Source organism: Callithrix jacchus, chromosome 19 (assembly GCF_049354715.1).
Source record: "Callithrix jacchus isolate 240 chromosome 19, calJac240_pri, whole genome shotgun sequence".
Classification (NCBI taxonomy): domain Eukaryota; kingdom Metazoa; phylum Chordata; class Mammalia; order Primates; family Cebidae; genus Callithrix; species Callithrix jacchus.
In genome coordinates, this window is record NC_133520.1 from 42,990,263 (window position 1) to 43,012,668 (window position 22,406).

Consider the following 22,406-nt stretch of genomic DNA (forward strand, 5'->3'; position numbering starts at 1 on the left):
TTCTGCTTGTAGAGCACAAGCAGAGTCGATTTAGCATAATTCTTAAAGGCCCTATGACTTTTGGAATGAAAAATGAGCATTGGCCTTCAACATAAACTCACCAGCTAGCATTAACCCCTAACAAGAGAGTTAGCCTGCCCTTTGAAGCTTTAAGCTGGGCGTTGTCTTCTCTCTGGCTATGGAAGTCCTAGATGGCATCTTCTTCCCAAAAAAAGCTGTTTTGTCAACATTGAAAATCAGTTGTTATTATAGCCACCTTAATGAATTATCTTAGATCTTCTTGATAACTTGATACAACTTCCATATAGCACTTGCTGCTTCTCTGTGCACTTTTATGTTAAGGGGGATGGTTTCATTCCTTACGCCTCATGAACTGACCTCTGAAGACTTTTCTTCTGCAATTTCCTGACCTCTCTCAGCATTCACAGAATTGAAGAGAGTTAGGATTTTGCTATGGAGTAGGCTTTGGCTTAAGGGAATGTTGTGGCTGGTTTGATCTTCTGTCCAGACTGCTCAAACTTGTCCATATCAGCATTAGGCTGGTTGCTTTCTTATGCCTGTGTTCACTAGAGTGGCACTTTTAATTCAAGAACTTTTCCTTTGTATTCACAACTTGGCTTTATGGCACAAGAGGCCCAGCTTTGGGTGATTGCTGGAATAGTAAGGCGGAATTTAAAATGGTTCCATGGTTGATCAGATGGGAGATTGGTGAGAGTAGGGAACACAGAAGGCATAGAAAAAGAAGATAGGCTGTATTTTGGTCATACTGACACCACGATGCTTAATGGATAGCCCTATGAAACATTTGACAGTTGAACCGTGGCTGTGAAACACAGGAAGCCATAAGAACTAGGCTCATAGTTGTAGAGTCATTCACAAAGAGTAAATACTTGGGGCCATGGTGGTAGATGGTATCACCAGGGAATGGTGAGGGAACTGCGCCTGCTGCTGAACTCTGAGGGATAACCACATTTACAGGGATGCAGTGTAGCCGAATGGTGAAGCATGGACTCTGGACTCAGACTGTATTTGTGGTCTGAGATTCAAACCCAACTCTACCACAAGGTCTCTGTGACCTTGGGTGAGCTAATTAACTGTGCTCTAGTGATCTCATCTGTAAAATGGACATAATGGTGCCAACCTGAGAGAGTTGGCAAGTTGATGCACATACTTAACCTAGTGCTTGACATACATACAGTCAGCGATCAATAAATGTTATATTCAAGAAGGATACAGAGAAAACAGTGGCTTATGATTAGATTTAGAACTTTATATGTAGCTTTCCATTTTCTACACATCTCATACCTTCAAATTTATGACAGTCCAGATATAGGAGTTTCAGAATCAGTATTACATTCCTACAGTTTATAAAATGCTAGGCTTACCTTATTTGTGTATAAGAATCCCAACCAATGCTTTGTTCAAATATGCAAAACAAACAATTATTAAAGAAATTTTTTGTTCTCATAATAAAAACAGTGGTATGTAAGTGATGTTTTTTAATATTAAAATGATCATTAAATATATGTTTCAGCTGAGTACAGTGGCTTATGCCTGTAATCTCAGCACTTGGGAGGCCAAGGCCAGTAGATCACCTAAGGTTAGGAGTTTGAGACCAGCCTGGGCAACATGGTGAAACCCTGTCTCTACTAAAAATACAAAAATTAGCTGAGTGTGGTGGCATGCACCTGTAATCCCATCTTCTTGGGAGACTGAGGTAGGAGAATTATTGAAACTCAGGAAGCAGAGGTTGTTGCAGTGAGCCAAGATCACACCACTATACTCCAGCCAGGGTGACAGAGCAAGACTCTGTTTAAAAAAAAAAAAATAGGTGTGTCACAGAACACCTACCAGTCCCATTTCCTGATTTGTTGGCCCCAAATAAAACTGACTTGGGATAATAAGACAAAAAGCTTTTATTATTCTTAAATCTTTTTTTTTTTTTTTTTTTTTTGAGATGGAGTTTCACTCTTGTTACCCAGGCTGGGGTGCAATGGCGCAATCTCGGCTCACCGCAACCTCCACCTCCTGGGTTCAGGCAATTCTCCTGCCTCAGCCTCCTGAGTAGCTGGGATTACAGGCATGCGCCACCATGCCCAGCTAATTTTTTGTATTTTTAGTAGAGACAGGGTTTCACCATGTTGACCAGGATGGTCTCGATCTGTTGACCTCGTGATTCACCCGCCTCGGCCTCCCAAAGTGCTGGGATTACAGGCTTGAGCCACCGTGCCTGGCCTATTTCTAAATCTTTTTCACATAATTTATTAGTAAAATTCAAGTAAAAAGAGTACTGATCAAATATATTTGAAAGCATTTTAAAATAGACTATGTTTTAGGTTTTTCAAGCCTAAAATATTTAAAGTTATGAATGAGTAGTAATCTTAACAGTGAAAAACCAAATTACTTGTAATTTTACTGTTTCATCTTGTTTCGTGGTAGGAGCCAATTTGATTTAGTTGTCAGAATTAAATGGTATGGGTTTTCTTATTGTCTATAAGGTGATATAATGCATTTCTGTGTATTACAATTTAGCTAACAAGTCTTTAATTATAATATAATTGAAGGATATACTAGTTTTGGGGTTGTGAGTGGAGGTGAGTTTTGATAATACCAAAATGTTTTTTGTTTGGGGGAAGATACTATGGATATAAAAACTACATAATCGGGGAATAAGGTATATCTGCTAAGTCAGTTTTAAGACATAATTTATTGATTCGTAATATCTCAGTTGTAGGCCCTGTTATTTTGTTGGGCTAGGTAAGATCCAAACAGCTAGATCTTACCTAGCCCAACATGTGGGAAATAAAACATCTGCCCACATGTTCAGATGACAGTGATTCTTCAATTTCTATGGAGTTTTCCACATTCCCTAGAACTTCCCTATTCCTTCCTCGTATTCTCTACCCAGGTCTCTAAAAGTACTCTGGCTATCTCAGTTCTTGTCTATTCAGTAAGTACTTTCCTCTCAGATGACTTCGGACCATCTTCTTTTAACTTGCTGATTTTGTCTCTGGTGGAAATAGCATGGGTTTGCTAAAACCTTCAAAGTTATCATCTTGATTACCTCTTTATTTGCAAATTCCTCTGCTTATTTGAAGCCTATTCATAAGTCTAGTTTTGAGACTAGAGACTTTCTACATCTTACCAAATATAACTTACCTGTAGTGATAAACATTGCATTGGTGATAATGCGAGGTGCCTTGAAAAAAATTAAATTTCTATCTCTTTTGATGGCTAGAAGTAGATTCCATGTACTTTATTCAGACTCTGCTTCTCTAATCAGGCCACTCATTGCCCGTGCTGCCCAAAAGAAGCCTCCAATTTCAACTCATTATTATCGCATCCTAAACCTTTTTTTGGCTCAGAGTAACTCTCCCCCAGTTCTCCATACTTTAGTTACATAAGGAATGGGGTGTGCCAAATTTTTTCTTTAAGGTCTTATATTATTGAATCAAAATGCCACTAACATCTAATAAATTAGTAACTGACAGTTTTCGCTAATAGAAGAGAAAGATCTTTCCTTATCATTAGGAAACTTTTTTTGTGAAACCTCCTTATAGTTGGTATGCAAGTCAAATATATGAGTTAATCGATACATGAATTAATCTTTAAGCCTCTTAAGGACTGGACTTTTTGTTCTTTGTTGTACTGTGAGATCATGGTATCATTTATAACCATTGCTTTGTAGATACCAAGTAAATTTTTTCAATTATTTTATTTTATTTTGAGACAGAGTCTTACTCTGTCACCCAGGCTGGAGTGTAGTGGCGCGATCTCAGCTCACTGCAACTTCCACCTCCCTGGTTCAAGCAATTCTCATGCCTCAGCCTCCTGAGTAGCTGAGATTACAGGCTCATGTCACCACGCCTGGCTAATTTTTTTTGTAATTTTAGTAGAGACGGGGTTTCACCTTGTTGGTCAGGCTGGTCTTGAACTCCTGTCCTCAAGTGATCTGCCCACCTTGGCCTCCCAAAGTGTTGGGATTATAGACGTGAGCCACTGCACCCAGCTGATACCAAATAAATGTTGTAGAATAAATGATTCCTGGAGTTTTCCCAAATTTGTATATGTCTCCTTTGGTTTTTGTTGGTGGTGGTGGTTTGTTTGTTTGTTTGCTTGCTTTTTGAGACAGAGTCTTGTTCTGTTGCCCAGGCTGGAGTGCAGTGGCATGATCTCAGCTCATTGCAATCTCACCTCCCAGGTTCAAAGTATTCTCCTGCTTCAGCCTCCTGAGTAGCTGGGACTACAGGCACATGCCACCATGCCTGGCTAACTTTTTGTATTTTTAGTAGAGATGGGGCTTTCACCATCTTGACCAGATTGATCTTGAACTCCTGAACTCAAGTCATCCGCCTGCCTCAGCCTCCTAAAATGCTGGGATTACAGGTGTGAGCCACTATGCCCAGCTCACTTTGTTTTTAAGAAGATATCTAGCTCATTATCAGTAGGCCCTGCATAGTTTAAATGCTTAAGATTCCAAATTGAAAATTTTTAAGTCAAACTCTAAAAATTTTTCCATAGAAATTCCTTGTCTTAGCCCCATTTTTACCTAGCTACAGTTAATTTTTTTGAAAAAAGGTAGGATGTGAGAAATTCTATTTCTGTTTTATCATAATTGTATTATTCCCTGTATAAGATATGATCATCCATAATGAAACATTTCAGGGATTTATATATGGAAGTCAGTGTTGCTTATTTATATTCATGCCTGCATATGTTGGTTTCATTATACAATATTTTAGCTCATTTTGAAATTCGTGGTTTAAAATACAGAACTGATGTGAATCACATTTCTAGGAAACCTTAAATGAATTTCTTAGGATCATCTTGAGCTGTTTACAGTGGTAACACATGTAAAGGCATGTCAAGAAGAACTGAAGATGAGATGTGGCTTCACAAGAAGCCAAAGGCTAAATTAAAATTATATGCTGTCTACTAAAAAAGAAAGAGAGCCGGTTATGTGGCAGAATAGCATAAATGTGGTTTTGTTCATTGCTTTTAACAGCAGAGAAAAATAATCTTGAATGATGAGCCAAAACCAGGAAAAGTCTTCAGGGGAAAATGTACTTATAAGTACTTATAAGCCATGTAAATTTTTTTTTTCATACAGAGTCTTGCTCTGTTCCCCAGGCTGGAGTGCAGTGGCACTATCTCGGCTCAGTGCAACCTCTACCTCCCAGGTTCAAGCGATTCTCCTGCCTCAGCCTCCCGAGTAGCTGAGATTACAGGCACACACCACCACGCCTGGCTATTTTTTTTGTATTTTTAGTAGAGTGAAGGGTTCACCATGTTGGCCAGGCTGGTCTTGAACTCCTGAGTTCATGATCCGCCTGTCTCAGCCTCAAAGTGCTGAGATTACAGATATGAGCCACCGCGCCTGGCCATAAATTTTTTTTAAATTATAGCCTTATCACCTTAAAGCACATCTGGGTACTTTTTATGTACTAATAAAAATGCTGTATTTTTATTTGTAGGCAGTGAAGTAATAAGAATAGTGTCTTTTATTTGGAGATAGCATTTCCAAGTATCTGTTTGACCTTGCTAAGTATTCATGCTTTGTAGCCAATGATACTGAGCATTCTATCTGGATTGCATCTAGAAGGGGGATTTACAATTGATCTTTACTGGTTAGGGAACATCTAGAACTTTTTGTTCACACACAGATGACCACAAGTAAAAACCTTACATGTCCTGTTTCATAGATCCAGTTGCTGCCTGCATTCCTGTACTTCTTGACTTCACCCGCTCTGTTTTCTATTACACCGTTTCTTACAAGTATACTTTTGCTTGCATTGTATAAGTAATGAGAATTTTAAATGAAGTAAAGTTAATTTGCTAATAACTCGGGGTTTTTTTTTCTTCCCATGCCTTGCAAACCTTAAACCACTATACTTGTTTTATTTGAGGTAGAGGGGGAGAGCATAAGTGAGCTAATCACTTAGGAGGGAAAATATAAGCTAAACCAAATACTTAATGAAACAAGATTTGTTTATACCTATGGAGATATAAAATGCTTTAAAAGTTTGCTTTTAGCCACATGCTTATGAAGTTTTACTTTATACCTGTCTTTGAAATTTTGGGGCCTGATACACTCTTTAAAAACGATATGGCTTTTTATTATTTGGCTTACTGGCATTTATATCATTGCAAGGAATTAGGAAGAAGAGAGACTGCTAATTTCTTCTGCATTCTTCTTCCCATATCTCATTACCATGATCTGTATTCAGATTAAAAGTTTCCCTGGTGCATCCTATTATAAATCATATTTTTTTTATGAATAGCTGACCATATGTGTCACCGTTGAGGAGACAAAAAAAAACCTGAAACATGTAGCCTGTGTTCTAAATGAGTTCATAATTTATTTATACAAGGATTAAAAGCTAATTCATACCATTCTTAACACCTTTGCATCCTCACACCTTAACGCCCACTTACAAATGAAAACATATGGTATTCGGTTTTCCATTCCTGAGATACTTCACTTAGAATAATTGACCTCAGCCTTTTTTTTCTCCTTATATTTTCTCTTCCAGTTTTTCTGAGTATCTTTCAGCTGATATCCCCTTTTTCCTCTCCCAAAAAATTTTTTTTCTTACTTAACTCTTCTAGGTAGTGTGGAAATCATGAGTTTTTCTGGAATGATCCTTAAATGTCTCTCTTTAACTCATTTTACATTTTAACACTTCTGGTCATTTACAAGCTAGACTAAATTATTTCTTAAAAGCTGAGTCATTAGTTATGATCTGTTAGCCAATGTTAAAGTAACAGGAGTTTAACTTGCTGTCAGTAGCTTCAGTTTTAGGATTCTAAAGCTAGTATACATCATTAATAGCCCACCAGTTGCTTTTTTTCCAGTGATACCGAAGGAAACTTAATTCTAGTGGTTCATGTGTGTATCCTTTGGAAAGCTAGTTACATGTAAAAACTTTTGAAAACTAATGTACTATTAAAAAGTAAGGCAGTTTTTAAATAGCTAATTTGGAACAATGTTTTATTGGCAGTTTAAATCAATAAAGTCTGGTAGTTTGTACTGTGGTTGTAATATATAATCTTGCAAAGATTGTATGTTAAATTGGGCATATCACTAGGACTCTAATTTTTAATATATCCTTTAATCTTCCAATATACCCAAAATGTACAATTGTTTTTTCCAGTATATAACCATCAGTGAAAAAAAAGAACATTGTGACTGAGATGGTTTATTTAAGAAAAGTATAAACTTTATGACTTAAAATACATTTCTTATGGTATCTCACCTTTGTTTCTTAAATAATGCATACTTATTTCTATAAAATTGTTGAAATCTAATCAGTGGTTCTGACACTTTTTATTTCTATAAAATTGTTGAAATCTAATCAGTGGTTCTGACACTTGGGAAAACAGAAAGAATAGTACTTAACCCTTAGTTTATAGTTTGTTCCTTTGGTACTATCTTCTTATCCAAATTTTATAATAAAATGGAATTAAATGTGAAACTATCTATTAGGTTTTCACATCAACAATGTATGTTGTGTATACATTAAGAATCGCTCATTTTGCCCAGGGTTGATGGTTCACGCCTATAATCCCAGCACTTTGGGAGGCCACGGTGAGCAGTTCACCTGAGGTTGGGAGTTGGAGACCAGCCTGAGCAACATGTAGAAACCCATCTCTCCTACAAAATTAGCTGGGCGTGGTGGCACGTGCCTATAATCCCAGTTACTCGGGAGGCTGAGGCAGGAGAATCGCTTGAACATAGGAGGTTTCAAGTGAAGGTTGCAGGGAGCCAAAATGGAGCCATTGCATTCCAGCCTGGGCAACAAGAGCAAAACTGCCTCTCAAAAAAAAAAAAAAGGCTCATTTTAATACATATTTTACTGTATCACATGTTGAGATTGCTGTTTCCATGTTTTTTCTAATTAATTCGTACTGCTTTTCACAAATATCAGAAGCTTCATTGTACAAACTGTCTGCATAAAAAACCTTAATGAAAAATAGAGTTTTGGATAAACTGATGCTATCTGTATGTTATCTCATTAAGCTTGGTTATTCTGTTTCTCATTCTAGTTCATTTATTTTGGGGAATTGTAAGAATTTGCTTTATTATATAAGGGAACACTTTAAACCCATTTTCAAAAGAATTACATCAACAGTTAATGTTTTAAACAGTTACATCTGGAGTGATCATGTGAGATGTAGCATGACAGTGAAAAAAATCTAGTAATGGCACTTAATATTTGTGACGTTGGCCAAAAAAATAGTGGCATGTCTTCTATACCTCATTCCTTCCTCATCTATAAAACACAGTGATTAATACTTCTCTTACAGAGCAATTATGCAAATCAAATTAGTTAAGGAATATGAAGCTGCTTTATAATGTACTCATTATATTATAATGGTGCCTTCTATTTATTCTGAGCTTCATGAGGACAAGGACCCTGCCTGCATCTTCATTGTTGTAGTCCTTAGGACCTAGCACAGTGCCTGGCACATAATAGGAATCAGTAAATATTTGTTGGCATTCTTACTACCTTTTTGTTTGGTAAATAAATGAGGAAATAACTATCATTTCTTACAAAATTTATATTGACCATAAATTGCTTCTGTTGATCCATAAGCTTCAACTTAATTCTCTTTTTAAATCTATTTTTTTGTGCAGTTACTAATGTGTTCCAAACTCACATTTTACATAAGTTAAAAAATGTTACTTTAAGCCAGGCACGTGTCCATAATCTTAGCTGTTTGGGAGGCTGAGGTGGGAGGTGCTTAACTCAGGAGTTCAAGACTAGCCTGGGTAGTGTGGTAGCCAGACCCCCTTGGCTCTTTTTTTTTTCAGTTACTTTGTATTCCCTGTGGACTTTGAAGTTGCAGAAACTTGCACATATACTTTTAACAAGATTCTGTCATTCCAAAACCTTCCCTGTGGAAATAGCCACACTGACTTTATGGGCAATGGATGCAACTTGGAAAACTTTAATGTCTTGTTGAAAGGAAATGTTTCTCAAAAAACAAGAATATCAGTGGTAGGTTTTCTAAGTTTCTCCCTCTTAAAAAAAAAAAAAACCTAAAAGAAAAATCTCTATTTTCACCTTCGATTATCACTGGTAACAGTTATTTCATTCTTTAGTCCATGTAGATAAAAACAAAAGGCTTTATGGAAATTAGCACTAAAACTTGGAGCTGGTCCTGCATTAGCTACATCTAAATGCGTGATCATGAGCAAGCCATTCAGGTTCTCTGAGACTATGATAAAGTCAGATAAATCCTACCTCAAAAGAACTTTGTGAGCCTCAAGTGACATCACATGTACCAGAAAGTGCTGTGCATAGTGTACAGTGCTCTGCTAAAGAGTGCAGAGTTCTTCATTTCTTGGTACTGTAGATCTCTTTGACCATCTTGTGAAGCTTGTAGAGCCCTTCTCAGGAGTAAATGTAAAATACTTAGAATTACAAAGAAATCCAATTATATCGAAATTCAGTTATCAAAATATTTGAAAGTAATAGAGTAAGTTATGGTTCTTTATTAACATTGAATAAAATGTATTGTTCTGTGTTTAATGACCAGTAATTTTGAAGTAGTGATGACCATAAATGATGTTTTGAGATACGTGTAGCAACTGTAATGTGATATCTGTTGATGACAAAAATCACCAATAATGCTAATACCACTGTGGTTTGTTGCCTGTATTTATAATTGAAAGAAATCTAAGCATCACTTAGAGGTTAGTGAAAATTATATTGTGATTGTTTTTTTCTCATTTAAGTTCATAAACTCCTTTAATTCTCTCCATTGTTCCCAAGTTTAAGAACACCTATGATATATTAATGCTAGTCATTAACACTAACAGTGTATGTTAAGGGCATATCTCTACTCAAGTGTATTTAAAGTACATTTGTCAAAGTGATATCTTGTAGGTTATTTGGAGTTTAGTTTCATTAATCTTAATGTTGGAATTAAGGTTTGAGACTTTGATTATCAAAATAGCAGTTAATTTGGGATACAAATATTTAATTAGATATACAACTTACATGACTGATTCTCTCATAAATGATTGTTTCTAGAACTGTTTATTTAAAAGGCATTAAACTTCTTTTCTAAAATCATTACCAGGATCAGCCAAGATCTTGCTCTTATTGCTCGGGAGATCAACGATGTAGCAGGAGAGATAGATTCAGTGACTTCATCAGGCACTGCCCCTAGTACCACAGTAAGCACTGCTGCCACCACCCCTGGCTCTGCCATAGACACTAGAGAAGAGGTAGGAGATCTTCATGGAGAAATGCATAAGGTTCTTTCTTTTCTTTATTTCTTTTGCTTTTAGCTTTTTGCTTAGTTTATTTTAGTTATGTCCACCCTCCCTGTTTGCATGAAGCTCTGCATTTTCCAACTTTGCTTTAACAATTTATTTTATGTTTTTGTAACAAAACTACTAAAGGCTAACATTTGGTCTACTATTAACATGAAGCTGGAAAATTCTTTAAAATCAGATTTTTGCCTGCTAATTCCTGGTCCATAGCTTCACTTGAAACGTGAATATAAATGGTATCTTGAAAAGCAACCCAAAATTTGATAAATGATTATATAAAGTTCCTAGAAAGTTTGCCTATGAAAATGCTCCAATTAATAGGGTATTTTCATGGCTAGTTAACTAGAAGACACTGTGATAACAAAGAAAGAGAAAACTCCTACAGCATCACTGCTTTAATAATTCTGCTGATAAACACACACATAAAGATAATTGAAAAATTGAAATATGTGTAGTATACACACATATAGATATATATTCAGAACATTTTTATGAAGTCTGGAATGTAAGCGAGCATATGTAGACTATTACTCCTCCAATATCAGGGCCTCTTACAGTACAACTCCAGGAGGCACCATTTGCATGACACTGCTCCAGACGGCGCGCTTTTAACATGTAATACAAAAATAATGGTATTCTTTGGCCAAGTTGGCTGTTTTGATCTGGGGCAGAAATGCAAGCAAAGGATTGGCATTTAAAAGAATGAATTTCTGTGTTTGGAGGATGGCAAACTGTGGCCTTGCTGCCAGTTTTAATACAGACCAAAGAACTAGGAATGGTTTTTACATTTTTGAATGGCTGGAAAAAGAAAGTCTAAAGAATGCTAATTCACAACATAAAAATTATATGAAATTCAAATGTTGGTGTTTATAAATAAAGTTTTGTTAGAACACAGTGACACTCATATGTTTGACTATTATCTATGGCTATTTCTTTGCTACAGTGGCAGAATTGAGTAGTCAAGGCTGAGACTGTTAGGGCTGCAAAGCCTGAATTTTTATTATCTGTCTCTTTTTACATAAAAGTTTGCCAGCCCCTGGTATTGATTATTCTGCTTCTTTAATTTTACAAGGTAGTCCTAAATAGTAGGCAAAAATGGCTAGCCTTTCTGACAAATTTAACTACAGTAAACTGTGCTGATATTTTCTTCATTTGCTTTTTTGTCACACTTATTCTTTAATCTGATTCTTTAATGGTCACTTTTTTGTTTGTTTTCCTTCATGTGTTGTTTAACTTAATAAATGATACTTCATCAGTCTGTGTAGAGTTTTGTTACCACATTGATCAAATGTAACTGTGTATGAAATCATCCTTATTGATGAAAACCTAAAGGATCGTCCTGGTGGCAAGACATACACAATTCTTCTGGTATATTTAAAATGATGAAGATATTATTTTCTCAGCTCTCTAACTAAATTTTACCTAACATGATTATACATTCACTCAGACACAGTAAAATTACTTGAACATTTCATTGAATAAACCTCATTTTTTTGTTTTATTTCAGAATATTGTACTAGGTTGACTCCCTCTTCAGTAAACCCGAGTTACTTAGTATTGTATGTCTGTAATTTGCACTGTAGATGGCAGTATATAATTTTTATTAGAATGTGTAATTTCGGTAGCATTGTTAAAAATGTATTTGACTAAGACCAAAGTATTTATTTTGTGGATTAAAAAAATATTTTCCTTTTGTAAACTTAATTGGAATTTGCAATTTATGTATCTTGTGAAGAAATTTGACACCTGGATTTGGGGAGGAAAAAAAGGAAAAAACAAGATAGGAAACTAAAAGAAAAAGAAACAGTATTTTACACTGGTAAGGCAATGTGAGTAAAATGAACTCATTGTCCATCTACATGGCTCAGCTTTTTTTCTATTTACCGTCTGTTTTCCATTTGGAGAAAATCATGGAAGAATTAAACTTAACATATATATTTTGTATTTTGAAAATAAAATCTATGTAGATGAACCTCGATTTTATAAAGGAAATACCTTTAAATGCTTATAAAAAGAAAGAGTAATTGGTTTATTGAAGATGTCATGGCCTCTGTTACTACTTGAGAATGGAATAACTTCTGTCTAATCATAAAAATTGTAATGCCAACATATGTACTTTTTCAAACTACTGTCTTCTCATAACGGTTTGCTTTTGTCCCAATAGTTGGTTGATCGTGTTTTTGATGAAAGCCTCAACTTCCGAAAGATTCCTCCATTAGTTCATTCTAAAACACCAGAAGGAAACAACGGTCGATCTGGTGATCCAAGACCTCAAGCAGCAGAGCCTCCTGATCACTTAACAATTACAAGGCGGAGAACCTGGAGCAGGGATGAAGTAAGTAAACGATAAATTTTAACATATGGCAGAAGAGGCATGTTCGTGAGAAAAGGAGGAGCCATTCAGTAAGTAGGGCTGGGAAAAAAGTGGTTCTCCTTAATAGATGCGATGAAGTTTCACCATGACATCACATCATATACAAATAATTCCAAATGAATTAAGTTCTTAAGTGGTGCAAGAAAAACTAAAATTATTACTTAAAAAATATAGATAAATATCTTTCAATATTATAAAAGGGAGTGATTTCTTAAGAGAAACAAAAAGTTTTGGCCTAATATACATTTGAGTATATTAAAATTAAGGACATTTTCTTTATTAAAACATAAAGAAGGTGGAAAGACAAGTTACAAAGTTTTGCAAAACATACGGCCTACAAAGGATTAGTATACTATATAGATAAAGAACTCCTTCCACTTAATTCAGAAACACAATAGGAAAATCTGCAAAAGACATCAACAACATTTCACCAAAGTGGGCAGATCACCTGAGGTCAGGGGTTCAAGACCAGCCTGGCCAACATGGTGAAACCCTGTCTCTACTAAAAATACAAAAATTAACCAGGTATGGTGGTGCATGCCAGTAATCTCAGCTACTCAGGAGGCTGAGGCAGGAGAATTGCTTGAACCTGGGAGGCAGATGTTGCAGTGAGCTGACCCACACCACTGCACTCCAGGCTGGGTGACAGAGTGAGACTCCATCTCAAACAAAAAAAGAAAATACTTAAGGCCTACAAAACATGAAGAGATATTGAACTTAATGAGTGTTCAGAGAAATGCATTTCAAGACTACCTAGAGATTATAATCATTCAATTGCTAACAAGTTAAAAAGTGTTAAAATGTTAAGTATTAGAGGAAATGTAGACACATAGGCTTTCTTATGTGTGGTTGGTGGAGGTTAAGTTGGTGCTGTGGCTCTGAAAAAGTTTGACACTATCTCCTAAAGTTGAAAATAAAGACATCACATGATCTAGCAGTTTTCTTGCTAGTGTATGTACAAGAAAAATCCATTCCCATTGACAATAGAAGTTACATTTATAGTAACACTGTTGACAATATCAGAAACTTGGAAATTGTTTACATCAGCTGAAAAGTAAATGTTTAAACTGGTATATTCCCAAATTGAACAAGTATAGAGTAATAGAAAATTCAAGAATATAAAGGAGTTTCTTCACCAAAGAATGGTTATTTCAAATACTTCTGTGGAAAGAGGTGACTTAGGAACAACACACAGAGGTGGTGTAGGCTTAAGGAATAGTACAGAAAGAAACAGCTGACAAGAAGAGATTGATCTTAGATTAATATTTGTGGATCTCTGCATTTAAGGAATAGGATCTGAGATTATTATGTAAGAATATGTATGTTTCTCATTGTGTTGAGTAGAAAAATATCTACCTGTTGGAAAAGCGTGTAGCTAGCCCGAAAGTTACCATTGCAGTACACTAAAAAGTTTTACAGCATACTTGATCTGTCCTGGCCTAATAGTCGATTTGTTCTTGGTATCAGGAAAAGGGCCTATTCTTTAATCTTACTCATACTCATTCTGTTCTGATGTCTTGGAAGACAGATTTCTCCAAACCTTACAAAACTGTGGAAGAAGTTTACGTTTTTAAAAAGGGTGGAAACATCTAGATGGATAGTTATCTCAAGGTTGAAATCAGGATTTTAAAAAAATACTTTGTGACAACAAACTTCACTTCATGAGCATAGAAAAGAGAAATACCCTATTCTGTGTTGCAGTCTTTCCTTAGACCCTCCTGCCCTTTCTCATGCCGTCCTAATTTGTATATGTCTTCCATCCTTACTTGACTTGTTTTCTTAAGACCCACAAAGACCATTTTGCATATTTACCCTTTCCTTGACAGTGTTACTTTTCACAACCTAAAAAACCTTTTATTGCCCACTAAATTCAAATCCATGTCATTCTGAAGTCAGTTCATGTTTTTCCATGATCACTTCTTTATTTATGCCATTCATCAATGAACTCTCTTTCGTTAGAATTATTACAGCACTGAATCCCAAAATTTACCTAAATTTATCTGAACATCTCTTTTGATTTGTAGGCCTTAGGCTTTCTGATAAAACGCTTAATAGTATTCCCTGTATATTACTATCATCTCCCCCAGTGGTCTTTAAACCTTTTTGCCATCTAGGGCCTTACCTTATTTTCAGTGTTTTCTTTCAGACTTTGGATACAGTACTGACAGTATAATGAGCTAATTTTGAAACCCCCATCTAGACTCAAATTTTGTCCTTTTTCTGCCATGCTACCTACATTAGCTTTAGCTTGGCAAACCTCAGCCCATAGGCCAAATCCAACCTGTCACTTGTTTTGTAGAATTTTTGTTACAACACAGCTATGTCCACATACATAATTTGCTCATTATTTATGGCTGCCACTCTGCAAAGACAGAGTTGAGGAATTGTGGCAGAGACCATATGTCCCTCAAAGACTAAAACCTTGAGGTTGGTGACCCCTGGTTTTGCCCATAAATCTCAACTGGAGTAATACCAACACCCATTATAAAAACTTAACTATTTTGAGTAAATTTTTTAAAAATGTATCTTTCCCACTAGACTCTATCCTGGAGAACAAGGATTGTACTCTTCTTGATTTCTGTATTCACATTACTTGATGAAAGAATAAATAATAAATTTAGCACTCTAAGTTATTTGTATCTTCTCTTTTATAATTGAGTTGGAAGTGAGAGAGAAAGGATCACGATAGTCATTGAAGTTAAACTGAGAATAAAATGGATTGTTTTTGGAAAGCGTTAGGACCAAAATAATATGGAAACTTGACAAGTTATTTAATAAAAGAACTCCTTTATTAATAGTGTTTCTTTCACTTTATTTTAGTTACATATTACTTATATTCTTCATTGGTTTATAATTAAAATAAGCGTAAATACTAACTGCCCCTAACTAAAGTGAGTTGTGACTAGTGATCCCAGTAGTTATACAATACAGTGATAATATTTTAATATCTACTTTTTTCTTTGGTCGTTTCAGGTCATGGGAGATAATCTGCTGCTGTCATCCGTCTTTCAGTTCTCTAAGAAGATAAGACAATCGATAGATAAGACAGCTGGAAAGATCAGGTACTTTTTATTATTCCATCCTCCTTGCTGACATTAACAGTTACCTGTTCCATTTTTGCAAGCTTGCTACTGCAGCTGTTAGGAACTAGTGAAGTGCCTTTACCACATGCCTTCGTCTTGAGACCTCGGTGGTAACCACAAACTAAACAGCATAAAAGAGACAAAAAGACACACAAATGTCTTAAATAATCAGCCCCTTTATAAGTGAGAATTAAAAACTATAATCACTGAGATTAATTTTACTAATAACCAGGAGTGTTTTGCTTTTCCACAAAACAATAAATAAATTAACAGACTTTGGAGACTTCTTTTAAAAGATTTCAAACATTAGTTTTGTCTTCCTCCTCTGTAAAGAAGATAGCACATGAACTCTTGCAAGACTTAGAAAACTTATGTACCAACCCCTTGAAAATTAAAATGCTACATGGATTGCATAGTTTTTGTTCCACATTTAAAAAATACTTTTGTTACTTATGTTGAATTATAAAAAAATTTCAATATCTGGTCTCTTTAGTATCCTGAATCTTGTGCAAAGGGACTGTTTTATTGAACATTACATCCTTTAGTTCCCTTCCATGAAGTATGTATCCCATAAGCATTTGTTGAAATGAATAATTGAAAGAAATAGCTTTGTTTCTTTTTAGCTTGTCTACTCCTAGAAAGGAGTCATTAAAAGAGCTGGTGAAAGTAAGGACTGCATTAATGAGCTTTTGGGGAGTGAAAGAGGTGGGAGAGAAAAGGCTCTAATAAAATTATTTGTTGAGAGAAGAGGACAAGCCTAATAGGCAAAAGACTTGAGGGCGTGTTTCAGCCTTGCCCCTTACTATGCAACCTGGAAGAAGCTACCTATTGTCTCTCAGCCTCAGTTTCATTATGCTCTACAGAAATAGGTATATTTTCACTGTCTGCTCATAGGGTTGTTGTGAAAAGAAGCAAATTATTTATTACTCACATACATATATATATATATAGATTATTTTTTTAACTATAGTGTTACCTCACTTTGCTTTTTGTTGCTTTTTCTCAAAGTTAAATATCTGTCATCAGGATGAATGTGTTTACCTTAGGAGAAATTTGTCCCAAAGTAAATATCTGTCCAATACTACTTTATAACTTTAAATTCATTAATAATTCAAAACATAAATAGACTTACAGATTGTATTTAACAATACTTCAGAAATCCATGCTGCTATTGCTTATTTCTGATTCCTATAATTAAAATTTTAAATGTAATGAAACAGTTTCTGAACATGGTTTGTAAATTATAATATTCCACACAAATATCATTCTATATTGCTTATGTGTTTTTATCAGTGTTCGATGAGTACCAAGAAGCCATTAATGTTTTTCAAAAACAGTTTTAAAAACAGCATTTAAAAATAAAAATATTCTTAAAAACAGCCTATTAAAACAATCTATTTTAAGTTACTGTAAATTAAGTTCGCACTATCTTCTAGACAAATTGAGAAATTAAGAAGGAAATGTAGAAAGATGGCCTATGTAGGTAAATTTTACCTGGCATGTTAAGAAACAGAAAGAGCTTACTTTTATATCTTGAGCCTGTATCTTAAAATTTTTCTTAAATGTACCAGACCTTCTCTTCACTTTATTGCCTTCTAAAAGAATATTAATTTAAAATTCCTTATGTTAAAAATAATGTACTCTGCCTATCTTGTCCTGTCTTTAAGATTTATATCTTTTTAGCAAAAGTAATACATGAACATGGTTAAAAAATACAAATCTTCCGGAAAAAAATATATATTATATCTAATAGCAGGTGTGTTCCCCCACTCCGGGTTCATTTCTCAAAGTTTACACAAATACAATCTTATTTACTTTTGTAACTTCATCTTTTCTCTTAATCATATCTTTACTTTTTCCAGAGAGTATCAGTGAACTGTATTGACAGACCTCTCCATATTTGACTGGAATATGAGGCATGCTGCCTTAGTTAAAAAAACAATTGAGTCTGGGTGCAGTGGCCCATGATTGATAATCCTAGCACTTTGGGAGGCCAAGGCAGGCAGATCGCTTAAGCCTAGGACTTGGAGATCAGCCTGGGCAACATAGTGAGATTAAAAAAAAAAAAAAATTAGCTGGCCATGGTGGCACATGCCTGTAGTCCCAGCTACTTGAGAGGATCACTTGAGCTCAGGAATTCAGAATTACAGTGAGCAGTGATCATGCCACTGCACTGCAGCCTAGGCAACAGAGCAAGACCCTATATCCAAAAAAAAGGCAATAGAGTGTTTAATGTGTGGCTTTTCTTAAGTAGTACCTTGTACATATAATGTTGAAAGTGTTTTTAATGATTATCATTACATACCTATCCATTTTTTAAACTAATTTACCTTTATCAATCCCTATATATTCTTACGAATTTTAAATAAACTTAATTTTCTACAGAATAATATTTTAATATTTACTTATTCACAAATAAGTATTAGGTACATTCTGGGCACTTTATAATTAGACATTGAGAAAACAAAGACCCCCATTCTCATGGAATTTACATTCTAGCTCATTTAGACCAATCAGCTTGTATTAAGTTAGCGATTTCTGCTATCTACACTATTTGTCTTAATTTCATTATTTCACTTGAATATTACCTGTATTTTACTACTCACACTTTCTATAACCACTTGAAGCCGAACTATCTCCATCAACTTTTTCTTAATACTGAAATCACTAGTTACATTGATGAGATAAAAAGTATAATAACAATAATAATTGCAGGTATAAATTGAAACCTTATTAACTAAAAAATGTTAAGGCTTACAGTTGATTTTAGAGAAATTAGATGCATGGTGGTTTTTAAATGCCACATTTTATAAATCCTGATAGGGCTTATAAATGAGGCCGTTGTTTTGCTTTTACTCACACTCAGTGATGAAGTAATTAGCACCCTATTGTCTTAGGTTAGATTTCTCTAGTGACTCCATCATTCCTCAGTTTACTTCTTTCCCTAGTAAGAGAATCTCCTTCACTGTGTAACCCATTCACCTCTGATTTGCTAATATATCCTATGGCCAGAGACAAATGAAGTCCACCATTCCCTGGGGTAAAGCCTAACTGAAATTTGTAGGGAAAAAAATCTTAACTTATTAGTTATTACACATGAATAAATAAATCTGTAGGCCTCAGTCACACACCTGCTTATTAATACCATGAGTCATGCCTTAGATTTGGCTCAAGCATTTGTTGTAGCTAAATGTAATATATAATTGTTATCATTTTGATTTTCATTCCACTAAAATTGTTTTCTGAAGCTGGGGTATTATGGAAGGATTATTAACCAAAGAAATAAATAAATGAAATAAACATTGGTTCAGATAATCTTATATGGGAATAAAGTCTCCAGATTCATTCATTCATTGATTTTTGACTGTGTGTTATTTGTATAGCACTGTTTTGATGTCCTCACAGTTGAGTGCAGAAGGCAGGTAAACAGCGAATTACAATTGAATGTGTTAAGTGTATAAAGGGAAATATAGGATGGTTACTATGGAAGCCCATAGCAAAAGCACTTGGAAAAATTTGGAGAAGGGCTCCTAGAGAAATTGCCATGCAATTTAAGTCCTGAATGATAAGGGGAGGAGTTAGTCAAAAGCTGAGTGAAGTGAAAGGGCCAGATTATGGTGAGAGATGACACTAGAGAGATGAGGATGAATCTGTTTTGGCAGAATTTGTTAAGGAGTTTGGATTTTATCATTAAAAACCATAGGAAGCTAATATATCAAATATAGGTCCTCTTGATATACCAGTGTTATCCATAAAAATATCATGAGAGTCTTGTATAGTCATGTGGCTTGCAGCTGGGAAAACCTGGAATCTCCCTACCTATAAATAAATACACTATGTGTTTTCATCCTACCTACTGAAATACAGGTCTTCCATCCCTGATAACTGGATTCTTAACCACTCATTCATTTATTCAGCAGACGTACACAGAATATCTGCCTTGTAGTATTCCCTTCCTTACCACAGAGCAGCTTTCCTACCCTCTGTAGTCTCCCCCAAGGAAAAGTCTTTCCTGTAGCTTTGACATTGAATTAAAATTGAGAACAAAAAACACACTGCTTGATTGATTGATAAATTGTATTGTCTCAGAAAGGGACAGAATTTATAAAGTTAAAAAAATAGATGCATAAAAATCCCTCAATAAAGTTATACATAAATACAGAATATTTAATGTATTTGAATTGCCTTCAGTTCGAATGTTGAGTTTTATTATGCATAAAGCACTATGGCAGCCTGTAAGGAAGGTACTGAGAGGATAAAACCATTTCTATTATTAAAGAGTTTTCAGTGTAGTTGGCAAGGTGAGGCACATGTACAATCAACTATTATAAAAGATAGTGTATAATAGGTGAGTGCTCAGTTAGAGCTATAACGGCAAAGGAAGGATCACTTTCACCTAGGATGATTAGGGAAGGCTTTGGGAAGAAGATACTATTCAAAGGTAGGTCTGAGTTGCGATAACCAAATCCAATGGGTAGAGACCTGGGCCGTCTGCATGGAAAGTGCCAGGGTAGTTTGAGAATTGACTGGTCTTTAAGCTTTGTATCAGAAGTTATAACCTCGAATGTCTGCTGGGATTCATCCTAGAGGCACACATATTTACACCGAACACTTTCTGTGGACTCCGTTTTTAAATATTGATACAGGACCTCCTGTTTCACAGCATTCTCACTGCATTCGATGCGAAAATTCACCCCTTTAGGTTGTCTCCCAATGGCCTTGCATTGGTAGACAGTCAGTTTGCAACTCCGAGTTTGCATGTTTTAAGGGATAGTACTAGAGAACTGGTTATGGCTTATAGAATGTGAACCTGAGACTTCTGTTTGTTTCCCTAAAACCAAAGGCTTTATCAAAAAGTATTTTAACTTAATTCTTAAATTATTGAATGAAATAAACTTTGGAATTTTATCTGTTTTCATGCTGGAGTTTAGACTATTTTGAATCTATAATGTAATCTGAATATCACTTTGAAAGCTATGTTTTTTATTTAAAACTTATAAGGACCTTTGAACAAAAACAAGTTCTGATCATTATAACCTGGTCTAAACTAATTTTTTGGTCTGATTTTCTGCTTTTCTAGTATTTAAATATTAGAGTTTATTTCATAAAACCAAAATAGCAAGTTTGACTTGATCTGTACCATGTTATTTACAAATGGTTTTTTGTTTTTTTTGTCTTGAGACGGGCTGGAGTGCAGTGGTTATGATCATAGGTCACTGCTGCCTCGACCTTCCTGGGCACAAGCGATCCTCTCACCTCAGCCTTCTTAATAGCTAGGACTACAGGCACCTGCATCACACCTGGCTAATTTTTTTGTATTTTTTGTAGAGACGAGGTCTTGCCATGTTGCCCAGGCTGGTCTCGAACTCCTGGCATCAAGTGATCCACCCGTCTTGGCTTCCTGAAGTGCTAGGATTACAGGCATGAGCCACTGTGCCTGGCCAATAAACTGTATTTTAAAATAAACCTTTTATTTCTTCAGTGGGGCATTTTTTTCAGGGGCCATAAGTGACCATTCTAAGCAATTTTCACCGAAGGTGAAATGTCTGTTCTTTAACAGTTGTATATACTCAGTAGCCATCCTCTGGAAAAATTCACTGAAATTTTAGCAGTGTGGCTAACCAGAGACTTTCTCTATTGTACAAGTCCATTACAGTTCTAAGTTGGTTCATGAAATAGTCATTATTTTCTTATTTTCCCTCAGTCATAATAATTTAGAAAAGATGACTGGCAATGGTGGTTTTTTTTGGGGGGGTTTAGAAAATTCAATAGTAGGCCGTAAGAATATTCTTATACCAGATTCTAGACCCATTGTCGCCTTAAGCGTATGTTCCAGACTTGATGTGATGTTAATGAATTTCATCTTTTTAAATAAGGTAAGCATATTGATCTTTGAAGAAATAACAGTACAAATATTAACTTGGTTTACAACTTAAATGCTGATCAGCTTCCAGTAGTAATAAATCGACGTGAGGTTGTGCAGTTTATATAAGACTATGAACTAGATTTCCAGACTTACTGAAGAAATTTAAAAAGATACCAAAAAAGTAGCTAGTATTTACATCTTTCTAAAACTGCTGAATCATGTCTGATAGATTCTGAAGTGTTAGACAAGTGTCCCACATTTGAAAGACACATCAAAATTTTATGGCCCTTTATTTTATGTTATTTGAAGTTGGTTTCTAATATAGGATAATTATTGGGAATTGTTTTTATCAAAAGGATAACATCCTAATTTCCTAATTTTTAATAGGTATTAGGTTCAAATATACTGACAAGAATTAACCATTTTTAAGGAAAAGTACAGTACTCCCAATCTGCAGTCTTTAAAATAATATTCACACTTTGCTTGATCCATAAGGTGCTTACTCCTGTATAAAGAAGTCTTAACAGACACAATCGTTTAGACCTAATTCAGCCTGTCTTCATCTCCCTTATTCCTATACTGCATATATTCTGTCTGAACAAAAGTACATTTGCTTTATGGGAACAGTTACAGGTAGTTTCTGCTTATACTCAGGTGATACCTGTTGTTCCAGGATGCCCCACTGGATGCCTGCCACCACGGATAGTTCTAGACCCTAATATACTGCGCTTTTTCCTACACATACATGCCTATGATAAGAGATCAACAACAGTAACTAATAATAAAATAGAACATTAT

The 22,406-nt window shown here is 35.2% G+C and overlaps 1 protein-coding gene across 23 annotated transcripts in view; it reads left to right on the forward strand.

Annotated features, from left to right (window-relative positions):
* The window catches only part of CEP170 (centrosomal protein 170), a 137,218-nt gene that overhangs the window by 109,311 nt on the left and 5,501 nt on the right, over positions 1-22,406 (forward strand). For 9 of the 23 annotated variants that reach the window (XM_078357202.1, XM_078357204.1, XM_008985731.5 and 6 more), the window contains 3 exons: positions 10,090-10,267; positions 12,450-12,620; positions 15,633-15,721. In XM_078357202.1, the coding sequence (XP_078213328.1) occupies positions 10,090-10,267; positions 12,450-12,620; positions 15,633-15,721 (438 nt within the window). The remainder of the gene's footprint in view (positions 1-10,089; positions 10,268-12,449; positions 12,621-15,632; positions 15,722-22,406) is intronic. The other 14 variants (XM_002760863.7, XM_008985735.5, XM_002760864.7 and 11 more) reach the window with 2 other exon arrangements.